The following is a 24638-nucleotide window of genomic DNA, read 5'->3' as shown; positions in this document are numbered from 1 at the left end:
CTTCGGCTCAGGTCATGATCTCAGGGTCCTGGGATCGAGTCCCGCATCGGGCTCTCTGCTTGGCGGGGAGCCTGCTTCCTCCTCTCTCTCTCTGCCTGCCTCTCTGCCTACTTGTGATCTCTCTCTGTCAAATAAATAAATAAAATCTTTTAAAAAAAAGAAAAAAAAAAGAATTCTTTATTACAGACAAGGGCCACCTGGGTGGCACAGTCAAGCTGGACATGTGACTTCGGCTCCGGTCGTGATCTTGGGGTCCTGGGATACGGCTCTAAGTTGGGTTACCTGTTCAGCAGGCTCTGCTTCTCCCTCTGCCTGCACCCGCCCCATCTCAATAAATAAAATCTTTTAAAAAAAATTCTTTATTACAGATACAGGTCCTATGTTGGCTGCATATTTTCTATAGTATTTCTCTTAGTTTATGGCTTGTCTTTTAATTTTAACAGGTCTTCTGAAAAGCAAGTTTTTAATCTTGAGAAATTCATTTCATTACATTTTTTTATATTAATGATTGTGGTTCTGGTATCCTATTTTAAAAATCTTTATGAGTCACAGATCACAAAGGATATTTCCCTTTATTTTGTTCTATACAGTGTATACTTTAAAGCACTTACACTTAATCTAAGACTAACTCTTAAATCTTGAGATAATTTTTATATATAAAGTCATGACTGAGGTTCTGATTTTATTTTTGGAGGCAGGAGAGAGCAGTTTCTAGCTATCAAATTGCTCCACATCCATTTGTTGAGAAGATCATTTCCTCATTAAACTGACTTGGCACTGTGCCAAAAAAATTCACTGAATTCACTGGCTTTGTATTTATGTATATCAACTTCTGATTTCTCTGTTCTGTCTCACTAATGTATAAGTCTTTATCCCAAATCCTTCAGCTTTATAGTATGTCTTAAAATCTGGTAGTCTAACTCTACCAACTCTGTTCTTTATTGAAATTGTTTATCAAACAGCCATTCTCAGTTCTTTGCTTTTCCATGTAAATTTTACAAACTTGAAAATTTCTACCGAGAAAACCCTGCTGGGATTTTCACTGGAAGAGCATTTTTTTTAAAATATTTTATTTATTTCAGAGTGTACGAGAGAGAGAGAGCATGAGAGCAGGGTGAGGGGTGGAGGGAAAAACAGACTCCTCGCTGAGCAAGGGACTCTGGGATCACGACCTGAGCCAAAGGTAGATGCTTAACCAACTGAGCACGCATGTGCCCCATGAAGAGCATTTATTTATTTATAAATCAGTCTGTGGAGAACTGTATCTTACGAAGATAGTCTTCAGATGTACAAAAACAGTCTACCTCTCCATTTATTTAGGTTTATTTAAAAAGTGCTCTCACAGGGTACCTGGTGGCTCAGTGGGTTAAGCCACTGCCCTCGGCTCAGATCACGCTCTCAGGGTCCTGGGATCAAGCCCCACATCATGCTCTCTGCTCAGCAGAGAGCCTGCTTCCCCCTCTCTCTCTGCCTGCTGCTCTGCCTACTTGTGATCTCTCTCTCTGTCAAATAAATAAATAAAATCTTTAAAAAAAAATTGCTCTCAACAATGTTTTGTAGTTTTTAATAAGAGGTTTTTAGGCAACTTTTATCAGATTTATCCTTTGTCTATTTATTTGGATGCTATTTTAACTGGTACTTTTTATTTCAATTTCTAGTTCTTACTGGCATCTATACAAATATATTGTCTACTGATATTATTATACGTCATAAACTCGCTGAACTAACATAGTTCTAGTAGTATTTTTATAGATTCCTTAGGATTTTCCAGTCTAAGAATAAAACCAATTTTACTTCCTTCTTTCCAATCTGGATACATTTTCTTTTTCATGACTTACTGCACTGGCTAGGATACCCTATACAATTTTAAATAGACAAGGCAAAAGAGGACGTTTTCCTCATTCCTAATCACTGGGGAAAGCTGTCTTTCACAATTAATATGCTGTTTGTATAGTTTTTCATAGATACTCTTTATCAGATTGGGAACGTTTCCTTCTACTATGCTTAAGAATTTTTACCAGAAATGGATTTTGTCAATTTTTAAAACTATCTATTGAAATGATAGTATGGTGTCTGCCTTTTGCGCAGGTCATGTTTCTGAAGTCCCAGGACTGAGCCCTGGATTGAAGAGTCTGCTTCTCCATCTCCCTCTGCTCCTCCCCTCATGCGTGTGCACTCTCTCTCACTGATGAATAAATAAAATCTTAAACAAAAAAAAGAAATGATAATATGGCCTTTTTAAATTTAAAGTCTATTATGGTAATGGTGAACAATGCTGATCATTTTCAAATGTTAAATCAACCACGCACCACTGGGGTAAATCCACTTGGTCATGATGTATTATTCTTTAAATATACTCCTGGATTTGGTATGTTAAAATTGTATTTATCATCTGTACATATGTTCATGAGAGAACGTACTCTACCATTTTCTTGTAATGTCTTTTTCTGGTTTGAGCATCAGGGGAATGCCAGTCTCTCAGAATGAGATCATTTTATGGAAGCATTTAAATAAAATGGGCATTATTTCTTCCCTAAATGTTTGAGAATTCAACAGTGAAGGCATCTGGACCACAGCCATTACTGTGCAGTTTTTCACTGCAAGTTCATATGTATAGGAGTAAGCAGTTACTTATTTCTTCTTGAGTGAGTTTGGTAGCTTTGCATCTAACAAAGAATTTGTCCATTTCATCTAACTTATTGGCATTAAACTGTTCCCTACTAATCAATGAATGTCTTTAGTGATGCCATTTTTCATTCCTGATATATTGGTAATTTGTGTGTTCTCCTTTTTTCCTAATCAGGTATCAATTTTATTATCTTCCCTTTAGACAGTTAACTTGTACATAGAGACACATCTCCAACAACACTCTAAGTGGGCTAAGAAAGCAGGAATGTCATGTTTTATCCTTTCTCTTGGTCCCTCCCACAGCAGCTAAGCACAATGCCTTTACATCAGCAGCATTTTTTTTTAACTATCAAAAGGGTAAATGGATGGTAATCAGGTGAAGGCCAAATTTCAAAAATCATTATTTTATACACTAGGAAAAAAAAAAAATGAAGACCTTCAAGTCAGAAAAACTTGGGTTCAAATCTCTATCACTCCCTTAAAATGAAGCTGACTTGGGGAACAAGTTACATAAACTCTCTAAGCACACAATTAGTACATTTGTAAAATGGAGAATCCCTCTTACAACAGGTTTTAAGATTTAAATGATATAACCCTCATTGAGTGCGCTGCATAAAGAGGGACACCAAAGAGAACATGAAAAGAGGCACAATATCACTTATCATCAAGGAAATGCAAATCAAAACTACAATGAGGTTATACCTCACACCTGTCAGAATGGCTGAAATCAAAAACACAAGAAACAAGCATTGAAGATAATGTGGGGGGGGCCTCTTGCACTGTTGGTGGGAATGTAAACTGGTACAGCCATTCTGAAAAACAATATGGAGGTTCCTCATAAAGTTAAAAACAGAACTACCCTCTGATCCAGGAATCACACTACTGGATACTTACTCAAAAACTACAGAAACACTAAATCAAAGGGATGGATTCATCCGTCCCTATGTTAATAGCATTATTTACAATAGCCAAATTATGGAAACAGCCCAAGTGTCCACTGACTGATGAATGGATAAAGAAGATGTGGTATGGGCGGCGCCTGGGTGGCTCAGTGGATTAAGCCCTGCTTTCGGCTCAGGTTATAATCTCAGTGTCCTGGGATCGAGCCCTGCGTCGGGCTCTTTGCTCAGCGGGAGCCTGCTTCTCTCTCTCTGCCGGACTCTCTGCCTACTTGTGATCTCTCTGTCAAATAAATAAATAAAATCTTTAAAAAAACAACAAAAAAGAAGATGTGGTATGTATATATACTATGGAATATTATTCAGCCATAAGAAAAAATGAAATCTTGACATCTGCAAGATGGATGGTGCCAGACAGTATTATGCTAAGTGAACATCAGTCATTCAAAGGAAGACATATACCATATGAGCTCACTCATATGTAGAATTTAAGAAACAAAATAAATAGGCAAAGAAAATAAAAAAGACAAAACAAGAAACAGATTCTTAACTATAGAGAACAGATGGTTATCAGAGGAGAAGTTTGGGGAGGGGAGGTGAATAGGGATGGGATTAAAGAGTATACTTAACCAAGACGGAAAAATAAATTAATTATTTTAATCCAGTGTAAATTACTGAAGATGATGATCTCTTCAACATCAAAACTGATTTTAAATCCTTCCTAGGCAAAGTGGTTTCTCTTTAAAACAGTTCAGGATGTCCTCTTTATTCTTGATGTTACAAATATAAAACACGTGTCTAGATGGTTATTATTGCCTGCTATTCAGGGGACCCCTTAAATCTGAAATTTCATGTCCTTTAGAGATACTTTTTTCTATCATTTGAGTATTTTCTCACCTCTATAACTTCTCTAAATCACCCCCCCACCTATGTTTTTTCAAAACAGACTAAAAGATTTCTTCATCTTCTTCCAGTTTTTATGTACATTTTTGTTTGGTTTTGGTTTCAGCAACATTTTGCCTCTAAGAACTCTTCCCTATTTCTATTCCTTTTCCATAGCAGTTGTAACAAAAATATCTTCCCACCTTTCCTCATCTTCCCTAACACTACAGGAAAATGATGGCTCCTAGAATACAGTAAGGCATGTTTTTTTATAATGGTCTAATACCAGTGAGAAAAACAAAAAAATACTTTGATAACTGGCTAGCTTTTGGAGTTAACTCAGGTCAAGAATAAGACATAGGGTAAATACACTAACCAAGAAAGCAAACTAATGAAGCCTAACAGATACAGTTTTCATTCTTATGCATCTTCTACAGCTTATTCTTGTTACTTTGAAATGGAAAAGTACTGTTTTAAAAGTGCAAAATGGGGGAAAACTCAGGAGATACAGATAAAACTAAACTAATAATCCTGTATTTTATTTCATTTTAAACCTTTTTAATCTTATCTATATAAAGATCATTTAGGTATATGGAGGCAATATCTTAAACACTGACATGGCAATTAGAACAGCCTGGCACTAATCACAAAATAGCAGAAATCAGAAACAGACACAGACATAAATATTTTTTAATTTACTACATAATTGGTGACATTTTAAGCCAGTAGGGAAAGTATTTCTTCTCAGTAAGTCAGGGGAAAACTGCCTAGCCATACTGTGGAAAAAAGATTTCCTACTACAAATTTCACATCAAAAAAATTCTAGATCATATTTTATTTTAAGCCCTTTATTAATCTAATTAGTATTTCTTTTTAAATCTTGCAGATGAAGAAATACATTCTAAACACTCTAAACACAGAAACCATAAAAAAACTTTTAAAAAAACCACTAGACTTAACCATCCTTGCTTTTTTCTTTTTCAGAGCAAGTGAGGGAATAGGGAAGAACTATTAACAAAGCTAAAATATAAATTACAAAATTATAACCTGTGAAAAATGAAGCTCTTGGAAATGTAGGGAAGGGGGAGCCTGGGTGGTTCAGCTAGATAAGCAGCTGCCTTTGGCTCAGGTCATGATCTCAGGGTCCTGGGATTGAGTCATCATCAGGCTCCCTGCTCTGGGGCGCAGGAAAGCCCGCTTCTCCCTCTGCCTGACACTTCCCCTGCTTGTGCTCTCTCTGTCAAATAAATAATTAAATTCTTAAAAGTAATGCAGGGAGGGGCGCCTGGGTGGCTCAGTGGGTTAAGCCTCTGCCTTTGGCTCAGGTCATGATCTCAGGGTCCTGGGATCAAGCCCCACATCGGGCTCTCTGCTTGGCAGGGAGCCTGCTTCCTCCTCTCTCTCTGCCTGCCTCTCTACCTACTTGTGATCTCTGTCAAATAAATAATAAATAAAATCTTAAAAAAAAAAAAAAGTAATGCAGGGAAAAACATAGTGGCTCCAATAAAAACAAAAAATTCAAAAAGTCAAATTTACAGAAGCAAGTTTATGACAAATGGTCAATAAACCTACTACTTGAAGAACTATAAATTTTAAAACAAAGTATCAATTTCTGCCTATCAGGTGAACTACCCAGTTAAGAGCATAGAAAATCCAGCACTATCCAACTATTGGTAAATGTGTACCTTGGTACAACTCCAGAAACATCTATAAACCTTTAAAGTGCTATCACTGCCACAGCAATTCCACTTTTAATAGCCTATCATCACTGTACTGATGAGGGAACAGGAGGCTGGCTGAGGACAAAGCAAAAGCTGGCGCCTTGCACCCCCCCCCTTCATCCGCTCCCCTCCATAGGTGTAGCATTCCTCAGGCACCCTTGACTGCCATAAAATGATAAATAGTTAACTTGCTGAGATCACAATCCTACAAGACAGGAGTCTCCCTAGGTTTGCAAATGTCCTTGAGATTACAACAAAGAAGTTACCTTATCAATAAGCCCATTTTCCAAAGACACAGAACTCAGTTTCTCAAGCCTAATGTCACCCTCCCCTCCATAAAAACCGAAGGAGGTGGAGGTAGAAGGAAAAGTAAATAAAGTTAAATTTCTTCTAAACCTAAATCTCATTAACAAGGATGCTTGATAGCAGGAATGTAACATTCCACCAGACTCCCAATTGTCTTTAAACCTAAATCTCATTAACAGGGATGCTTGATAGCAGGAATGTAACATTCCACCAGGAGACTCTCAATTGTCTTTACTTGATAGTAACTAAGCCTTCAATATCCTGATAGTATTCTTTGCCCCAATAGCCCTTCTGAATACCCCTTTGTCCTCACCTACCCAACTCCTGCGTATATAACCAACCACCCCTTACAACCCGGGGGCGGCAGCAGCTCTTCCTGCCCACGGGTCCTGTCCCCGTGCTTTAATAAACCACCATTTTGCACCAAAGATGTCTCAAGAATTCTTTCTTGGTCATCGGCTCCGGACCTCAGCCCACCAAACCTCACCTAGGTTCTAGAACTTCATCAGTACTGTTTATAATAAAGAATATATAAAAAGGCTGAATGTCTGACCAAAAGGACTGTAATAACATGAAGCCATTTAAACTAAAATTATAATATAGATCTATATTGTATGGTCTATATACGGAAAACAAAACATGACTTTATATCAGATTTCTAAAGGTTATGATACCATATACAGAGCAATTCCATTTCTAGAGAAATATGTATGTATGCACACAAGTCTATTAACAGAAAATCCTGGAAGAACATACACTGAAATATTAAACATCTATTATGACTTAAGTATGTGGTAATCAACGTGAATGTAAATATAAACTGCCAAAAAAGGAATTTAGTCTCCTAATAAACTAAGAAGCAAAAAACTCTTCAATTGTATGGCAAAAATATATTCAATGTATTTGAACAAAATAAAAAGATACAGTAGAAAGGAAAAAAAATCAAAAATGATTTAGTATGTAATTTGGTGGGACAACAGACTATTTTATCAAAAAAGGAAAAATAAGCTTTTCAAAATAGTACATAATGTTTAACTCAGTTACGCCCTTATCCTGTCACCAAAACTCCAATCACCTGGTTAATGGCTCAAACCAGAACCAAAGGGTCTTGTTACAAATCTCTTCATTTAGAAAATAATGAGATGGATTAGTTGACTTGACAGTGATAAAATCATGTCACAATGTATACCTATGCCAAATCGTCATATTGCACACTTAAAACATATGCAAGGGTACTTGTCAATTATACTTCAATAAAAGCTGGAGGGGGGAATGGATTATACTGATCATTGTGTATTCAAAGAACACAGGAAGAGAAGGGAGACACAGAAAAATAGAAGTTTCAAAGGCATTCTGGAAGTCCAAATGAATGATTCCAATGGAGCACAAAAAAGCCATCTTCAAAAGAAAAAGTCTGTTTTAAAAAGGTGTATGTGTGTGTGTACACACAAACATTATCACACAAACCACAAAGAAAGAGCATTTAAGGATAATAAGAATTTCTCAAAATTCTTTCTAGACCACTGATTAAAGGATTAAAATAAGTAACAGTAATATGTTAAATAACCAAACTGTTCTAAGAAAAACTATACACACTTTTAATTCTCAGTTAATACTCACTGTATTCTAGCTTCTTCCTCCTCTTTTTCTCTTTCAATTGTTCTTCCTCCTCCCTGACTCCCTCTTCTTCTCCTCGTTGTTCCTCTCCCAAAGCATCATAAAATACTGGGTCACGATGAGCAGCTTTCCTCTGGAAATGCTTAGCTTTGGATCCTCCTTTAACAAGCACAACTTTTCTTTTCAAACAAGTGCAGCCAAACATGCAGTCTGGTCGGCGGCAGTGAGCAGGCTGACGCTTCTCCAAAGCTAGACTGGAACACACGCAACCCAATCGACAGAAGTCATTGTTGCATGGAGGGGCTCGTTTCCTTATGATTGTGTGGATGGGTTTAGTTTTGAGAGACGCCTAAAGTTAAAATAAATCATTGTAAATCTACTGAATCATGCCCCAACACCATCCACAACTTACAAGTCATATACTGGTCTGCCTTTTTGGACTCTGAACATTCAGTACCAATAGCACAAGATTAGCAGTATATTTAAAGAAGAACATAAATATAACCAGGACTCTGAACAATCTGCCTTTCTAAAGCACAGCGCAGTCGAGAGAAATTTTTTTAAAAATATTTTATTTATTTGACAGAGAGATCACAAGTAGGCAGAGAGGCAGGCGGGGATTTTGGGGGGGAGCAAGCTCCCTGCTCAGCAGAGCGCCCAATGCATGGCTCAACCCCAAGACCCAGAGATCATGACCCAAGCCAAAGGCAGAGGCTTTAACCCACTGAGCCACCCAGGTACCCCAAGTCAAGAGAATATTTAAATGAACTATGAGCCAGAATATCAACAGCGATCAATCTATTCTCAATGGAAATCACATGTAACGTTCAGGGCACCTGGGCAGCTCAGTGGTTAAGCATCTGCCTTTGGCTCAGGTCATGCCTGGGATGAGCTCCACATCGGTCTCCCTCTGTCAAATCAAGAAATAAAATTTAAAAAAAAAAAAAAAAGAAAAAGAAAGTAATGTTCAAGGGCAGGGGTTGACAAGACGCACAGGCCAAACTCAGCCTGTTTCGTAAAGTTTCACTGAAACACAAAATGCCTGTGGCATTGTAAAAGCAGACATGAGTAAATGCAACAGAGTGTATATGGCCTACAAAGCCTAAAATATTTACTACCTGGCCCTTTACTGAAATACTTTGCGGACACCTGCTTTCCAGTAACTAATAGAAAGGGACTGGGATAATATGTACATAACAGTCTTTAGGAATGATTAATAATAAAGGATACACTGTGTATTTAATCCAAACATCTAATCATCTTCAGGTCTAGAATTTATTTACATAATTTAAAAATGGAAGGTAAGGTGCACAAATTTCATGACCAAAAAAAAAAAATTAGTCACATGCTATTGTAACATTTCATGTTCACCAGAGGCTGCTCTAAGACAGGTAAATCGATAAGTGAAAAATTCTCAATATAAAATTTTATAAAACACAAAAGCTTTTTCTCCACAGGTCTATAATTTTTAAATTTTCTGAAATGTAATACCTTTTAAGGAGAACTTTCAAAGCGGTTTTAACAAGATTAGCAAACATACTTGCCCACATGCTAGAGAATGAAATTAGAGATTTTCAGAATGGACAGCTGACTTCATACAAGGTGAAAGACATTATCCAAAAGCACAACTGTACTGTCCCCCTCTACTGGCAGGAGGGTATCTACACTAAGGTGTCTAAGAACAACAACAAACCAAGAAAATCTCCTTAATTATTCTATCACTAAGATAACTAAATGGCCTATCCTTCCGCCAAAAAGCCCATACACATTTCCCCTTACTAACCTAATTTTTTCCAACCATGAACTAATACACTTCTAAAAAAAAACCATCAGATACTTACTTGAGCAGTAAGCAGAGTTGTTAAGGATACATCTGCTCGCTCTTCAGTGATATAGGTCCTTGGTTTTCCTTCCCAAAGTGCACAGTCTTCCAGGTCCATTAGCTTCACTTGGGATTTAGACAAGCCTGGTGGGCGAGTTCCCTGTTGCTGTTGCTGCTGCTGCTGGTGTGCCTGCCGCAAACTAATTTGCTTTGGAAATGTATTTTCATCTAAAGTTGGCACAACAAAGTTGTTCACCTGATTTTCTGAGATAGTACTTGAAGAATTCTTGGCAACCTTATCTCCTGGAATTACTTGAGTGTGTTTCTGCTTTGGTGAAATAGGGTAGGGTAAAATGGATTTATAAGATGATTTAGTTCGGCCACCAAAAGTTGTCTGTCTGTTCTGAGACTTTGCCTTTCGAGAGGCAGAGGGCACAGAATGAGGCTTCAAAGAGTAGGAGGTAGAAGGGGAAATGGTAGATTGCTTCTTTAGTACACTGTCAAGTGTTCGTACATAGCTGGTACTCTTGGTGGGAAGCTGGTATACCACAGGAGATGTAGGAGCATTAGAAGAGAAACCCATACTGGTTTCCATCAGTTTGCCTTCATTTTCCAAGTACTCATCTAGTTTATCACTGCAGAAAGCAGAACGGTTTTTCAGTGGACCTTCAGAATTTCCACCTAGAAATAAGGAGATGCAGATACTTAAAGAAACATATGGCAGATCTTCAGAAAAATAAACTAAAAAATGCCAAGAGCATTAAGTTATAAGCTACTGAATCTTCTCAACTGTCCTTAATCTTCTAAACATAGGAAAAACAATATACTATTAATAAACCAAATGAAGAGATGGAATCATACATTCATTACATTAAAACCATCTCAAACCATCTCATTACATATATATACATTAATTTTGGTGAAATACCAACAATAAATTAACATTAAGGTAAGAGTCTACAACTCTGACAACTTATGACCTTAGCAGAGAAACCACATTTAAGTAAAAACATAAGAACAAAAAATATACTTAAGTCAAACTTCAACAGAACACACCAATTGAGATTGTTTAACAGATTGTAATACCTGGACTCTGATATAAAACATAAGGGAAGAGGTGAGGGCACAAAAAGAGAAGTATAAAATTTAGTTTCTAAGGAATGAAAAAGCAAATGTAGTGGACAGACAAGCATTATATTATTGTAACACTGTGGAGAGATTCAAAGATGAGAAAAACTATTTTGGATACATGATAAATTTACCTGGCTAGAATGTAAAACCGCAAGTAACTACAATGGGAAAAGCACTAAGAAAGGAGACCAACAGGCACACAGTCCAAATGCTTGGGTTAGAAGTTTTCCTTGGACTGTAATGCTGTCAAGAATCACTCTATAGCTATAAAGTACACAGTTCTGAAGTAATACTTGAGAATGGTGATTATGGTAACTGCAGGTGGCTCAGTCCGTCAAGCTTCTCTAAAAAAATGAAAATTTAAAAAATAACTGAAAGGCAGTACAATTGAAAAGCGGGTGCAGGTTGGGGAGGGTATATGCTATAGTGAATGATGTGAAATGTGTAAGCCTAATGATTCACAGACCTGTACCCCTGGAGCAAATAGTATATTATATGTTAATAAAATTTTTTTAAATAGTAATAATAATAATAAAAACAAAAAATAATTAAAATTTTAAAATTTTTTTTAAAAATTAAAAAAATAAAACATAAAATAAAATAAAAGAGGTACATGGATTATTTAAGCCTGACATGGTTAGGGATATGGAACATAGGGAATGAACAGACATTAGCAAGCAATTTATTTGCCCTGTATTTTATAGCATATAAAGGAAAGATGAAGAAAAACCACCAAATCTTACTTTTCACAAAAGGCTTTTTGGCCAAGTGTTTCAGAACACATTTACAGTTCTTTAAAAAGCTGATTACCTTCACTCCTAGATGCAGAAGCACTATGAAACTTTCCCCTCCATCCCTTGATTTTGGTGAAGTCATTGGTCTTCCCTGTCCTAGAAACAAAGGGAAACCCAGCATCTATAAAAGAAAAAGTAAAAGAGATTACCAAAATTCAAGTCAACTAATATTTAATATCTAATTAGTTACCAAAACTTAATCACAAAAAAAACTTAACCTAAAACGCATAAATCATTAAGACTATGCCACCAGGCAAAAAAATTTACCTTAGAATATCCTAAATGTCTCTAACAAAGGCAGTTTTTTACTTATATCACAACTTTGACTTTACAAATGCCACACACTCACCAGGAGAGGCAGGGTTGGTTCCGGTAAGGTTCCAAAAAGGAAAGCTAGTGGCTGGAGCCAAAGGTAGCTGTACTCCCAAATATTTAAGATCAATGCTCATTGTCGGATCCACTGAATTCAATTTTAAGCCCACTACAAGGAAAAAGAAACACAAATTACATTCTTTTTTTAAACTTCTGAGGTGTGAGGAGAGAGTAAAATGGGAGTGAAAAGCAGAAATGAAATAAAAAGTTGGAGACAGTCTTTAAGGTGGCCCATGATCCTCACCTCTTAATACTACATATTTCTGTACTCCTCCCTCCTCCCTCTCCCTTAAGTGCAGATAGGACCTTTGTTTTATTTCTAACATACAAAAAGTGGCAAAAGGGATGAGATGTACATGATTTGGTGTTTATGAGACTATGGGTACATGTATCACCCATCTTGCTAAAGCTGCAAGGATATAAATTCTGCCAACAACCTGAGGGAAACTGGAAGCAGAATCCTCCCAAGTCAAGCCTCTGAGGAGAAACCAGACCTGACATTTTGACTGAAGCACTGTGAGACACTAAGCGGAGGACCCAGTTAAGCTATGCCCAAACTCCTAATCGAAAGTAAATGAAACAGTATGTCTTAAGTTTACACTAATTTGTTAAGCAATAGAAAACTAATACATAAACACAGCAGAATTAAGATCCTTTGTGATCCAGAGACTTTCTAGGACTTTCAATACAAATCTGTCATTGACTAAGCTTCTGGCCTGAATTAGGGTTTCTAATTCCCTAGTAATCCATTAGTGTTGTTTATGGTTAACTGAGCCTATAAATATTATAACTTATTTGTAGATTAAGAGGTAATCTTTTGGGGAAAATATTTACTCATATCCTTTTAGAGGTTTTGGTGAGCTCCCCACCTCCCTTAACATTTTACGACTGAGATTTGTCTATGCTGACAGATTTATCTGTGGACCATTTATTTTCACCACCGTACATTACTCCAGATTATGAATATATAGTACTACCCAATTTATTCACGATTCCCCTACAGATGAGAATTAGGTTGTTTTCTAACTTTTTTTAATTTTATTTTTTTGAGTACACACAACATTAAAATACCATTAACTATATTCTTTACACTGTACCTTGCATTCCTGTGACTTACTCATCCCTTAACTGAAAGCCTGTAACTACTCCCAGCTCCCTTCACCCATTTTTTTCCTACTTTTAACAATTACAAGCAATGCACCCATGTAATTATTCACTGTGTACAAGAAAGTGTATCACAGGGAACCTGGGTGGCTCAGTCCCTAAGCATCTGCCTTTGGCTCAGGTCATGATCCCAGGGTCTTGGGATCAAGCCCCACATCCAGGAATACTATGCAGTATGTGCATCCATCCTGCTCAGCGGGAAGCCTGCTTCTCCTTCTCCCACTCCCCCTCCTGGTGTTCTCTCCCTGACAAATAAATAAATATAATCTTTAAAAAAAATGTGTATCACAGAGATGATGTATAAGAGCTTCTCTAGTGCATTTAGCTTTTCCTTGTAGCATTTAACCAGGAATGGAATTGCTATATAACAGGGCATATTCATCTTTCAACTGTATTGGATTGTGAGTGCTCAACATACTTGTGGCTGTCCAAAATATTTGAACACCCTTTCCCTAGCTTTTACTAGCTGTTACTTTTCTCCATTATAACCCCAACCTCTTCAAGGTAGGTATTGGGAAAAAAATCACTTTCTACCTTCCCTTGCAATTTATGTGCAGACATGTAACACAGGTTTTGCTGATCAACTGTACCATGAAAGACTTCAATTTGGGCAAGAGTACCATGATGGGATACTTTGCAGAACTGTGTGAATGAGGGTGATGGTGTTTGGCCAAATAAAGAATTTTTAGAGGCAGAAGTAACCAAGGTCCTAGCTGTATGCATATTGTGTGCAGTGTCCCTACTGAAAATGGTGGTGCTTGTCCAATGTTGTGGGACTGCTTATATGCGGATTCAGTAAAAGTAATGTGGGCATGTTTCCCTACTGCACAGTCCCAGAGTGTGTTTTTCTGGCATTTTGTGTTTTGTGTGTTTTCAAGAGATTGTGTAAGTCATCTGGTACTCTTTAATAAATTTATCTTCTATGTCATCTGTACAGTCTGATATTTACTACTAAAAAGGTAAATGATACACTTAGTTATTCTGAATACTTCTTGTGTAATGGCACATAAAATGATAATTAGGGGTGCCTGGGTGGCTCAGTCAGTTAAGTGTCTGCCTTCAGCTTGGGTCATGATCCCAGGGTTCTAGGATCAAGTCTTGCCACCCCCTGTCCCGTCAGGCTCCCTGCTCAGTAGGCAACCTGCCTCTCCCTCTCCCTCTGCTGTACCCCCTGCTTGTAGTTGTGCTCTGTCAAAGAAATAAACATCTTTTTTAAAAAGGTAATTATACAACAAACTGGGATAAACCTGAGGCTGCTTTTCGCTAGAGGCAACCAGCTCTACAGTTATTAATTACCCTTTGTCAAGCTTGGCCATTCTGAGGAGATCACTATCTCAAGAGCCTATTATTGTCACACATCATGGATAACCATGTGCAACAATGCACTAATTGGGAGTCTGCACTAAATAATGCCAAATTACTCTCAATTTATACTCCCTCCAGTAGTGCATAAGAGCTCTTGCTAATCCAATTTCTTTTCAATATTTGATGTCACCTGTTCCAATCTTTTGCTTTAAATTTATATCCTATTATTCTTGAATTTATATTTTTCTGTTACTAATGACCATCATCTACTTTGTATTCACTCATCTGTGAATTACTAGCTTCAAATTATTGTGCAGTAAAGTGTTTAACTTAAATTTTAACAAAACTGAAGCCAAAAGGAGTTCAAAGTATTAAGTATTCTATTAATAGCTATCAGAAATCTTAGGTACAGGTTTTTAATAAAAGGCTTACATAATACTCATCGCCTGAAAGGTGAAGGCATTAGACAGATTATGAGCCACAAACTCTTATGGCTAATTTGTATATCCACCACAGAGAACTTACCTTAACAAAGGAGATCACTGAATCACTATGCTGTTTTAGTACATTAAGCCCAGTTCTTTCTTTATTTTTATTTTTAAGATCTTATTTATTTATTTGACAGAGAACACAAGTAGGCAGAGAGGCAGGCAGAGACAGAGAGAGAGAGAGAGAGAGAGAAGCAGGCTCTGCACTGAGCAGAGAGCCCGATGCGAGGCTTGATCCCGGGACCCTGGGATCATGACCTGCGCTGAAGGCAAAGGCTTTAACCCGCTGAGCCACCCAGGCACCCCAAGCCCAGTTCTTTAAATATTGTATCTTATTATTTCTTTTTTTTTAAAGAATGTTATTTGACAGAGAGAGATCACAAGTAGGCAGAGAGGCAGGCAGAGAGAGAGAAGGAAGCAGGCTCCCCGCTGAGCAGAGAGCCCTATGTGGGGCTCGATCCCAGGACCCTGGGATCATGATCCGAGCTGAAGGCAGAGGCTTTAACCCACTGAGCCACCCAAGTGACCCTGTATCTTATTTTTATTTTATTTAAGTACATGGTATGATTCCTATTAACATCAATAAAACATTCTTTCCAAGGGCACCTCTCATGCTTAGTATGTTGAATATGCAACTCCTGATCCGGGGGTTATGAGCTCAATCTCCACACTGGGTCTAGAGATTGCTTGAAAATAAAATAAGATTTGGTGGTGTTTTTTTGTTTTTTTTTGTTGTTGTTGTTGTTTTTAAGATTTTATCACCTCTTTGAGAAAGACAGAGAGAGAGAGAGAACATGAACAGGTGGAAGGCAGAGGGACAAGCAGATTCCCCACTGAGTGGGGAGTCCCAAACAGTGCTCAATCCCAGGATTATGAGTTCATACCTGACCTAAAGTCAGACACTTAACCGACTGAGCCACCCACGTGCCCCGATTTGAGAGAGTGAGAGGGCATGCACATGAGCAGGGGGAGGGACAGAGGAAGAGAAAGAACCCTCCATCAGACACTCCCCCACCCTACAAGTGTGAAGCATGACACAAAGCTTGATCCCAGGACCCTGAGGATCATGACCTAAACAAAAACCAAGACTCTGCTTCTTCTTTTTTTTTTTTAAGACTTTATTTATTTATTTGACAGAGATCACAAGTAGGCAGAGGAAGGCAGAGAAGGGGGTGGGGGAAGCAGACTCCCTGCTGAGCAGAGAGCCCCATGAGGGGCTCCATTCCAGGACCCTGAAATCATGACCTGAGCTGAAGGCAGAGGCTTAACCCACTGAGCCACCCAGGCACCCCAAGACTAGGCTTCTTAACTGAGCCACCAAGACACCCCAGAAATAAAATCTTTTAAGCAATTATTCTTTCCTCATGTTTCCAGTCAATCAGGGGAAAATAAGACTGGGAGTCAAAACAACTGGTTTCTAATCGTGTGCTTGGGCTAAATTTCTCTTGGCTTTTGCTTCCTCATCAGTAAAATAAATCGACTACAATGAGTTTTATGTTTTAAGAATTTACTGCACCTTCTTTTTTTTTTTTTTTTTTTTTTTTTTAAAGATTTTATTTATTTATTTGACAGAGAGAAATCACAAGTAGATGGAGAAGCAGGCAGAGAGAGAGAGAGAGGGAAGCAGGCTCCCTGCCGAGCAGAAAGCCCGATGCGGGACTCGATCCCAGGACCCTGAGATCATGACCCGAGCCGAAGGCAGCGGCTTAACCCACTGAGCCACCCAGGCACCCTTTACTGCACCTTCTTTGTGAAATACTCTGTAATACAGATGGTAATAGAGATAAAAGACATTCCCCAGACCTCAAGGGGCTTTAATGCTATTTTCCCAACTGACTCATCAGTAGTTACAATGGTGTAAGTAAGTCCCAAGAGAGGTAACCAAGAAGAAATAATACTTGAAAAGCCCAAGGGAATGTGGTAAAATTTTTACTGAGTCTGTAGTTCTTAAGTTAGAATAAGTAAAATTAACTAAGAAAGGTGGGAAGGGACAGCAGAGTGGAACCACAAAGTAAAATACTCAGAAATTCAAGTAAGAATTGAATCCTAAACACAGGGTAAAGATACTCTAATTCTTTGAGAAGAGAAAAATACTATTATTATTGACCCCAAATTGCCAAAATAGCTGCCTACATAGATGGTAAAAATAAAGGAATTAAGTTGATAAAAAAAAAAGCACCCATACACAGACCTGCAAACTCTAGACCCCACACAATCAAATTTAGAGACTGTTTTTCCTATTTTCTTGTCTGTGTTTACTTCTATTTTAAACTTCCACTTTCCTCCAAAAGTGAAAGCAAGTTCTAAAAACAAGATGAAATCTATTTTAAATATACCTATCAATTTTTTAAAGCCATAAAAGTAGAAGTCAATGGCACATAGACAATGTTCAGAGTAATTCCCAATTTAGCTTCTCTGTACCATCGTGAAATGTTTGCCCTGCAAGAAAATCCCCTATTTAGCACATACATGAGACCTAGACTTAATTAGTTTCCTATAAATGAGATTAACTTGTACAGAAGATAACTAAATAATTCACAGAAAGCATATCCCCCCCCCAAAAAATAAAATCCTTTCCACTAGGACAGTTTAAACTGAACTATATTCCTAAATGCGTTGGCCTTTTCACCAGATTAGGAACTACTTCCTAAAAACATATTATTGCACCATTACAAAAAAAAGACTCCTAAATTCAGATTCAAATGAAGAATCACATAAGATCATAAACCATAATTTAAAAAAAAAAAAAAATGCCTGGGATGCCTGGGTGGTTCAGCTGATTAAGTGTCATCTGACTCTTGACTTCAGCTCAGTTATGATCTCAGGGTCTTCAGACTCAGCCCCCAATAGGCTCCACACTAGGCATGGAGTCAGCTTGAGATTCTCTCTCCCCATCTCCTTCTACCTTCCTGCCCCCTGCTTGTGCGCATGTGCTCACTTACACATGCTCACCCACTTCTCTCTCTAAAAAATAAAACATTTTAAAAACTGTCTACCCCAGCTAAACACACTAAAATATAAAGCACCCAACAAAACACACTCAAGAGGAATAAACTCCTATATAACTAACCAGCATAAAAGAGCAAATCTACATAAAAAAGAAAAGCTCCAGTTAATTGTCAATTTAACAACACTCAGTATTTTTTAACTAAAATTCAAGAGTCACAGAGCTCTAAAGAGATTGCCATAAAGAAACTTAACATTGTAACTGACAGAAGTTCATAGTGATATAATAAATAAATAAATAGGTTGCAACAACATCAACATGGATGGCCCTTTAGAGTACAATGTGAAGCAATGTAAGTCAATCAGATAAAGACAAATACCTTTTCACTCATATGTGGAATTTAAGAAACAAATGAACAACGGGAAAAAAGGGGAGAAACAAATGAAGAAACAGACTCTTAATTATAGAGAACAAACTGACGGTCACTAGAGGGGAGAAGGGGGACAGGAGAAATAGGGGACGGGGATTAGGATGTGTACTTGTGATGAGCAATGGGTAATGTATGTAACTAGTAAATCACTGTACTGTACACCTGAAACTAATATAACTGTATGTTAACTAAAAAGCATTAAAATAAAAACTCTTTAAAAATTGGGGAAAAAAGAAATCTCTGCTGTAGAGGAATTCCAATTAATTTATGCTCATTTCTACCTCATATTCCACAAGAAAGTAGAGCTTAACTTCCCACTAAGTATGAACTACCCAGTGACTTCCTTCTAATAAGTACAGCATGGAAAGGTCAGTGATTGTTGATAAAATGTACCCTTGATACAATGGGATGAAAATGGCACTCCCTCTCTGTGATCTTCCTCTCATGAACATATAACCACAATCTAACCATGAGAAAAACAACAGATGAAACTCAACTGAAAGACATTCCACAAAATATTTGACCAGTACTCCTCAGAATTGTCAAGGTCATTAAAAATTTTTAAATCTGAGCAACTGTCCCAGCCAAGAGGACCCTAAGGAGACATGACTACTAAATTGATTTCCTAGATGGAATGCTGAAATTAAAAAAAATAAGGGAATCTGATTAAAGTATGGACCTCAGTTAATATTAATATACCAATATTGTCTAATTGTAACAAATATTCTATACTAATGTTAGATGTATTTAATAATAAGGGAAAAGGAATGAAGAGTATATGGGAACTCTGTTATGTTCCCAATTTTACTACAAACCTAAAACTTAACTAAAATAGAAAAAAAATTTAGGGTGCCTGGGTGGCTCAATCATTAGGCACCTGCCTTCAGCTCAGATCATGATCCTGGTCAGGGTCCTGGGGTAGAGCCTCACATTTGGCACCCTGCTCAGTGGGACTCTGCTTCTTCCTCTCCCTCTGTACCTCGCTCCACTCTTGTGAGCACACATACTTGCGTGCACGCTCGCTCTGTCTCTAAAATAAATATTTTAAAAAATGTTTTAATTAATGTAGAATTGACTTGGTAGCAGTGAAGTAGAAATGCTTGTATAAAAATACCTTTAAAGTTCAAAACTAGATGGTAATTTCTAGGTTGACAGGAAATACATCAATTTGGATGTAGTACCTCCAAGTTAGTACATAGGATAGTACAGGAGACAGAAAAAATATAGTCCTGTGGAAAACAACATTAAGATTCTTATTTTAGGAGTGCCTGGGTGGCTCAGTGGGTTAAAGCCTCTGTCTTCAGCTCAGGTTGTGATCCCAGGGTCCTGGGATCAAGCCTCACATCAGGCTCTCTGCTCAGCAGGGAGCCTGCTTCCTCCCTCTCTCTGCCTGCCTCTCTGCCTACTTGCAATCTCTGTCTGTCATATAAATAAATAAAATCTTTTTAAAAATTTTAAAAAGATTCTTATTTAATTTTAACAATAAGACTACCACCACCAATAAAAACACTTCCTCAGGCTTAACACTTCTTCCAGAACTTCAGAGCAAGCTCAAAAATCTTAGTTAAGTTTTTCAAGTTTCCAGCACAAAAAGTTGTGTTTTGTTTTTTTTTTAATATTTTATTTATTTGACAGAGAGAGACACAACGAAAGAGGGAACACAAGCAGGGAAGTGTGAGAGGGAGAAGCAGGCTTCCTGCTGAGCAGGGAGCCTGATGCGGGGCTCAATCCCAGGACCGTAGGACCATGACCGAAGCTGAAGGCAGATGCTTAACGACTGAGCCACCCAAGTGCCCACAAAAAGATTTTTAAATGTTTATATTCTAAAGAATAGTGAAACTCCACAGTTAACAGAAAGGGAGAGAAAATGACATTACTGAAGTAAAATTTAACAAGTTCTTTAAATCACCAATTTTTAGAGAGGGACCTTAAAGGAACATGTGATTGGCTCAATCCCAGTTACAAATACTTAGCCAATGTAACTCATTTTTCTGAAATTCTAAGTCTTAAGAAACAAAGGTTGAGGAGTGGAGGGATATCTGCCAAAACAATATAGAAAAATTCAAAACAGATCTCTACCTCACATCTTATGAATAGCACCACATGAATTACAGATTTAACTGTTTTTTTTAAAAAATAGGGACACCTGGGAGGCTGTCAGTTAAGCATATGCTTTTTGTTCAGGTCATGATCCCAGGGTCCTAGAATCAAGTCCTGCATCCGGCTCCTTGCTCAGCGGAGTGCCTGCTTCCCCTGTCCCTCTGTCACTTCCCCTGCTTGTGCTCTCTCTCTCTCTCTGTCTCTGACAAATAAATAAAACATAGATAGATAGATAAAACAAGACTATATAGGGTAGCTGGATGGCTCAGTTGGTTGAGTGTCCAACTCTTAATTTCAGCCCAGGTCATGATGGTGCAGTCCTGGGACTGAGCCCCCATCTGACTCCATGCTCAACGCAGTCTGCTCGTCCTGCTCCCTGTTTCTACCCCCACTTGCACTCTCTCAAATAATAAAAATCTTTTCGAAAAATAAAATAATAGGGGCGCCTGGGTGGCTCAGTCATTAAGCATCTGGCTTTAGCTCAGGTCATGATCCCAGAGACCTGGGATCAAGCCTCACATTGGGCTCCCTGCTCTACAGGAAGCCTGCTTTTTTCCCTTTCCCACTCCCCCTGCTTGTGTTCCTTCTCTTGCTGTGTCTCTATCAAATAAATAAAATCTTAAAATAATAATAAAACTAAGTAAGAATACAGTTGAATTAATTTTAAACAACATGATGATTAAATAAAAACTTATATATGACACCTAATGCAGAATCTGTACAGCAGGTGAAAACTGATGGCTCACCCACATTTTGTCTGGCTCAGTGTTTAACACTTTGCCCAAAAAACTTAGAAGTTGAGCATCATTACATAAAAATGCTGACTTCAGTTTCTACTGAACAATGAGAATTTCTGAAAATACTATGCCAATCTTCCCATATGACAATAATCCACAACTATGACTGCCCCTTTAGAAGAGGCACCTGTGTTCCAGCCTGCCAGAGTCCAACCTTGTACACGAAATCAGGCTAATTTCATTTGCTTACCTGCTTAGTTTCTAGGAGCATTTGACTTTGAACCCCAACTACACAGAGGAAAATACCAGATTTGTCTACAATGTATGTAGGGGAAGGAAAAAACACACTTAAGCCTTAACCAGCCAGGAAGTAATAGGCAACCAAACCATAACGAAAAGACCAGCAGAGAGCATGGAATATATTTACCTCTAGAACTAAGACTGAAACAAAGGTAAGGATTAGGCTGCAAGATATTTATACATTGTTGGAGTACATAACTACCAAAATAGGAAAGTAGGAGGGAGGAAAAAAGATAAAGGAAAAGTTAACTGATAGAGGTTAAGAGAATACTATTTAAATAAAATAGCAGAAATGAAAGCTGACAGTAAGCGATAATAAATGTTATTTACCATTAAGACTATGATGTGACTGTAACTGTCCCATTACAAACCACAGTACCCCTCTAAGATCACAGTGTCAGACAAGCAGCCTCATATTAAAGCAAAAGTTCAAGTATTACTACCTGACTTAGATACTGAATGATCATCTTATACATCATTTTATTAGCATACAATGCTTAGCTTCTTATATAAATGATCCATTATATAATGTAAATCAGCTCAACAATCCCTTGGCGGGGGGGGGGGGGGGGTGGGGGGGGGGGGCTGACTAATAGCAAAAACTCAAACTACTCCAAAAGGTAGTTGGGGCACCTGGGTGGCTCAGTGGGTTAAAGCCTCTGCCTTTGGCTCAGGTCATGATCTCAGGGTCCTGAGATCAAGCCCCACATCAGGCTCTCTGCTCAGCAGGGAGCCTGCTGCTTTACCTACTTGTGATCTCTCCCTCTCTCTGTCAAATAAATAAATAAAATCTTTAAAAAAAAAAAAGGGGGGGGGCTCTCTGCTCGGCAGGGAGCCTGCTTCCTCCTCTCTCTCTCTCTCTCTGCCTGCCTCTCTGCCTACTTGTGATTTCTCTCTGTCAAACAAATAAATAAAATCTTTAAAAAAAAAAAAACCTAAAAAAAAAAGGTACACCTAAAATCAAACACACAAGAAACTAAAAATTGGAGCACAGTTTACAATATCTCATTTACAACAAGTGGGAAAGTCAGTAGTTGCTATGATGGTAATAAATATAGAGCAAGTCCTCGTCTGCAAGAGATATGTTTTAAGACCCGTAGTGGGTACATTCTAAGACCCTCAGTGGATGCCTGAAACCACCTGGTACCAAACCCTGACGCACACACACACAGACACACACACGATGTTTTTTCCTAGACATACGCACTCATGATAAAGTTTAATTTATAAATTATAAATTTATAAATTAAAGAAAACAATAACAAATAGAGTAATTTGAAGAATACCCTGTAATAACAGTTATGGAATATGGTCTTTCTCTCTCAAAGTATCTTATTACACTGTTCTCGCCATGCTTCTTGTGATAATGTGAGATGATAAAATGAATTGAAGTGAATGATGTAGGTACTGTGATATAGTGTTAGGCTACTACTGACCTTCTGACCATACGTCAGAGGGAGGATCACCTGCTTCCATTAAGTGAAACCACAGAAAGACTGCACATTTGGGGGAGGCAGGGGGTAGGACTAATATAGATTTCAATATTAAAATAGAGGATTAAGCAACATAATCAAAACCAAAGATAATTTATTACAACAAAACAGAGATAATAATGAAAATTTTAACTGACATCCCAAGCCATACATGAAATACACAAAATATGCTGACAGCCACACAATAAGGAAAGTATTCTATTTACAGACTTACATATTACTAAGTATATAAAAGAATAAGTAGGGCCCCCCCCCAAAAAACATACAAAAACAAAAGCAACTAAAACTTAAAAATGATAAACAGGGAAGAAAATACTGGGTTTTAAGACAGAAGAAACACCAATTTCTTATTATGACACAGTTTTTAAATGCATAAGATATGCTTCACAGAGACAGTATCTTCAGAGTTGGGAAGGTTTTTCTTAGGATAAAAAAAAAACTAGAGAAGCTTTCAAATTAAGAGGAAGAATAAGAGAAAAAAACACAAGTTGAGAGGGGCACTAAAAGAAATGAAATCAGGGATGGGGGGAAAGGAAGAAAAACAAAAAACGGGTAAGAACAAGAGGGAAGGGAAAGAAGAGGGAAAAGAGAAAATGAGAGAAAAAAGAGAACAAAATTAAAAATTGGTTTGCATATATGGATTTTTAAATATTACCTTCTTGAAGACCAGGATGTATCACCTGCTTATGCCGCAAGGCCTTCAAGTCTTCTATCAGTTCCTTTTCCAGCTGGGAAATTCTTGCTCTACAACCTACTCAGAAAATAATGACAAATTAAGCTGCTGTACACTACAGAAAAAGAAACATTGCATCTTTCCCCTCTAGAGCCAAATCACAAATCTCTCTCCTTTTAAACTATATAATACCTGGGTCGTTTGTGGTTGATGCCTGAAGACTACAGGGTTCTTCGGCTGTCCCATCAACTGCATGAATGTCAAGAGCTTCCTATATATAAAAAAAGGAAAAAGTTCTTATCACTCCTAGAAGTTTAAATGTAAACAAGGAATCTTTTCTTTTCTGATACTTTTGATATTTTCTCAATGTTCTACATTAACAGAGTTTCAAATATGAAGGAAAAAAAAGAAAAAAAATCTGAACAGGAACATATGCTGATCAAACTGTTTATGCCAATTTACATACTGATATAGCCTATGTAAAGAAAGCTTACTCAGCAATTAACAAAGAGACAGAAGACCAGCTAAAGAGAATTCAACCTCTCTGTAGCCAACTTAGAAATGCCAGGCTTCTATAAAGATTTAAAAGAAAAATAATGCAGCTAAAGAGCTGCAGTAAAATAAAGAAACTATCCATGTGAGAGACAACAGAATTTTTAAAACAATATTAGTTCTCCAGTGGTACTGTGCTACTATTGATGAAAACCAGAGGATGGGATATACCGAAACAGTCAATTTTTCATGTATGTATGCCTTTTTCGAGTCTGTAATAATGTAAATTCCAGTAACAATCAGTTCAACAATCGCGAACTGAAATCAAAGCAGACAT

General features: G+C 37.6%; 1 protein-coding gene across 23 annotated transcripts in view; it reads right to left on the bottom strand.

Moving 5' to 3' along the window:
- Window positions 1-24638, bottom strand: part of MGA (MAX dimerization protein MGA) — a 172258-nt gene that overhangs the window by 40794 nt on the left and 106826 nt on the right. For all 23 annotated transcript variants that reach the window (XM_059372573.1, XM_059372576.1, XM_059372572.1 and 20 more), the window contains exons 4-9: window positions 24002-24080; window positions 23792-23887; window positions 12150-12281; window positions 11817-11921; window positions 9895-10556; window positions 8057-8402 (exon numbers count right to left, since the gene is read on the bottom strand). In XM_059372573.1, coding sequence (XP_059228556.1) covers window positions 8057-8402; window positions 9895-10556; window positions 11817-11921; window positions 12150-12281; window positions 23792-23887; window positions 24002-24080 — 1420 coding nt within the window. The remainder of the gene's footprint in view (window positions 1-8056; window positions 8403-9894; window positions 10557-11816; window positions 11922-12149; window positions 12282-23791; window positions 23888-24001; window positions 24081-24638) is intronic.

This window comes from Mustela nigripes, chromosome 13 (genome assembly GCF_022355385.1).
Source record: "Mustela nigripes isolate SB6536 chromosome 13, MUSNIG.SB6536, whole genome shotgun sequence".
Taxonomy (NCBI): Eukaryota; Metazoa; Chordata; class Mammalia; order Carnivora; family Mustelidae; genus Mustela; species Mustela nigripes.
This window is presented reverse-complemented; position numbering and strand designations above follow the sequence as displayed.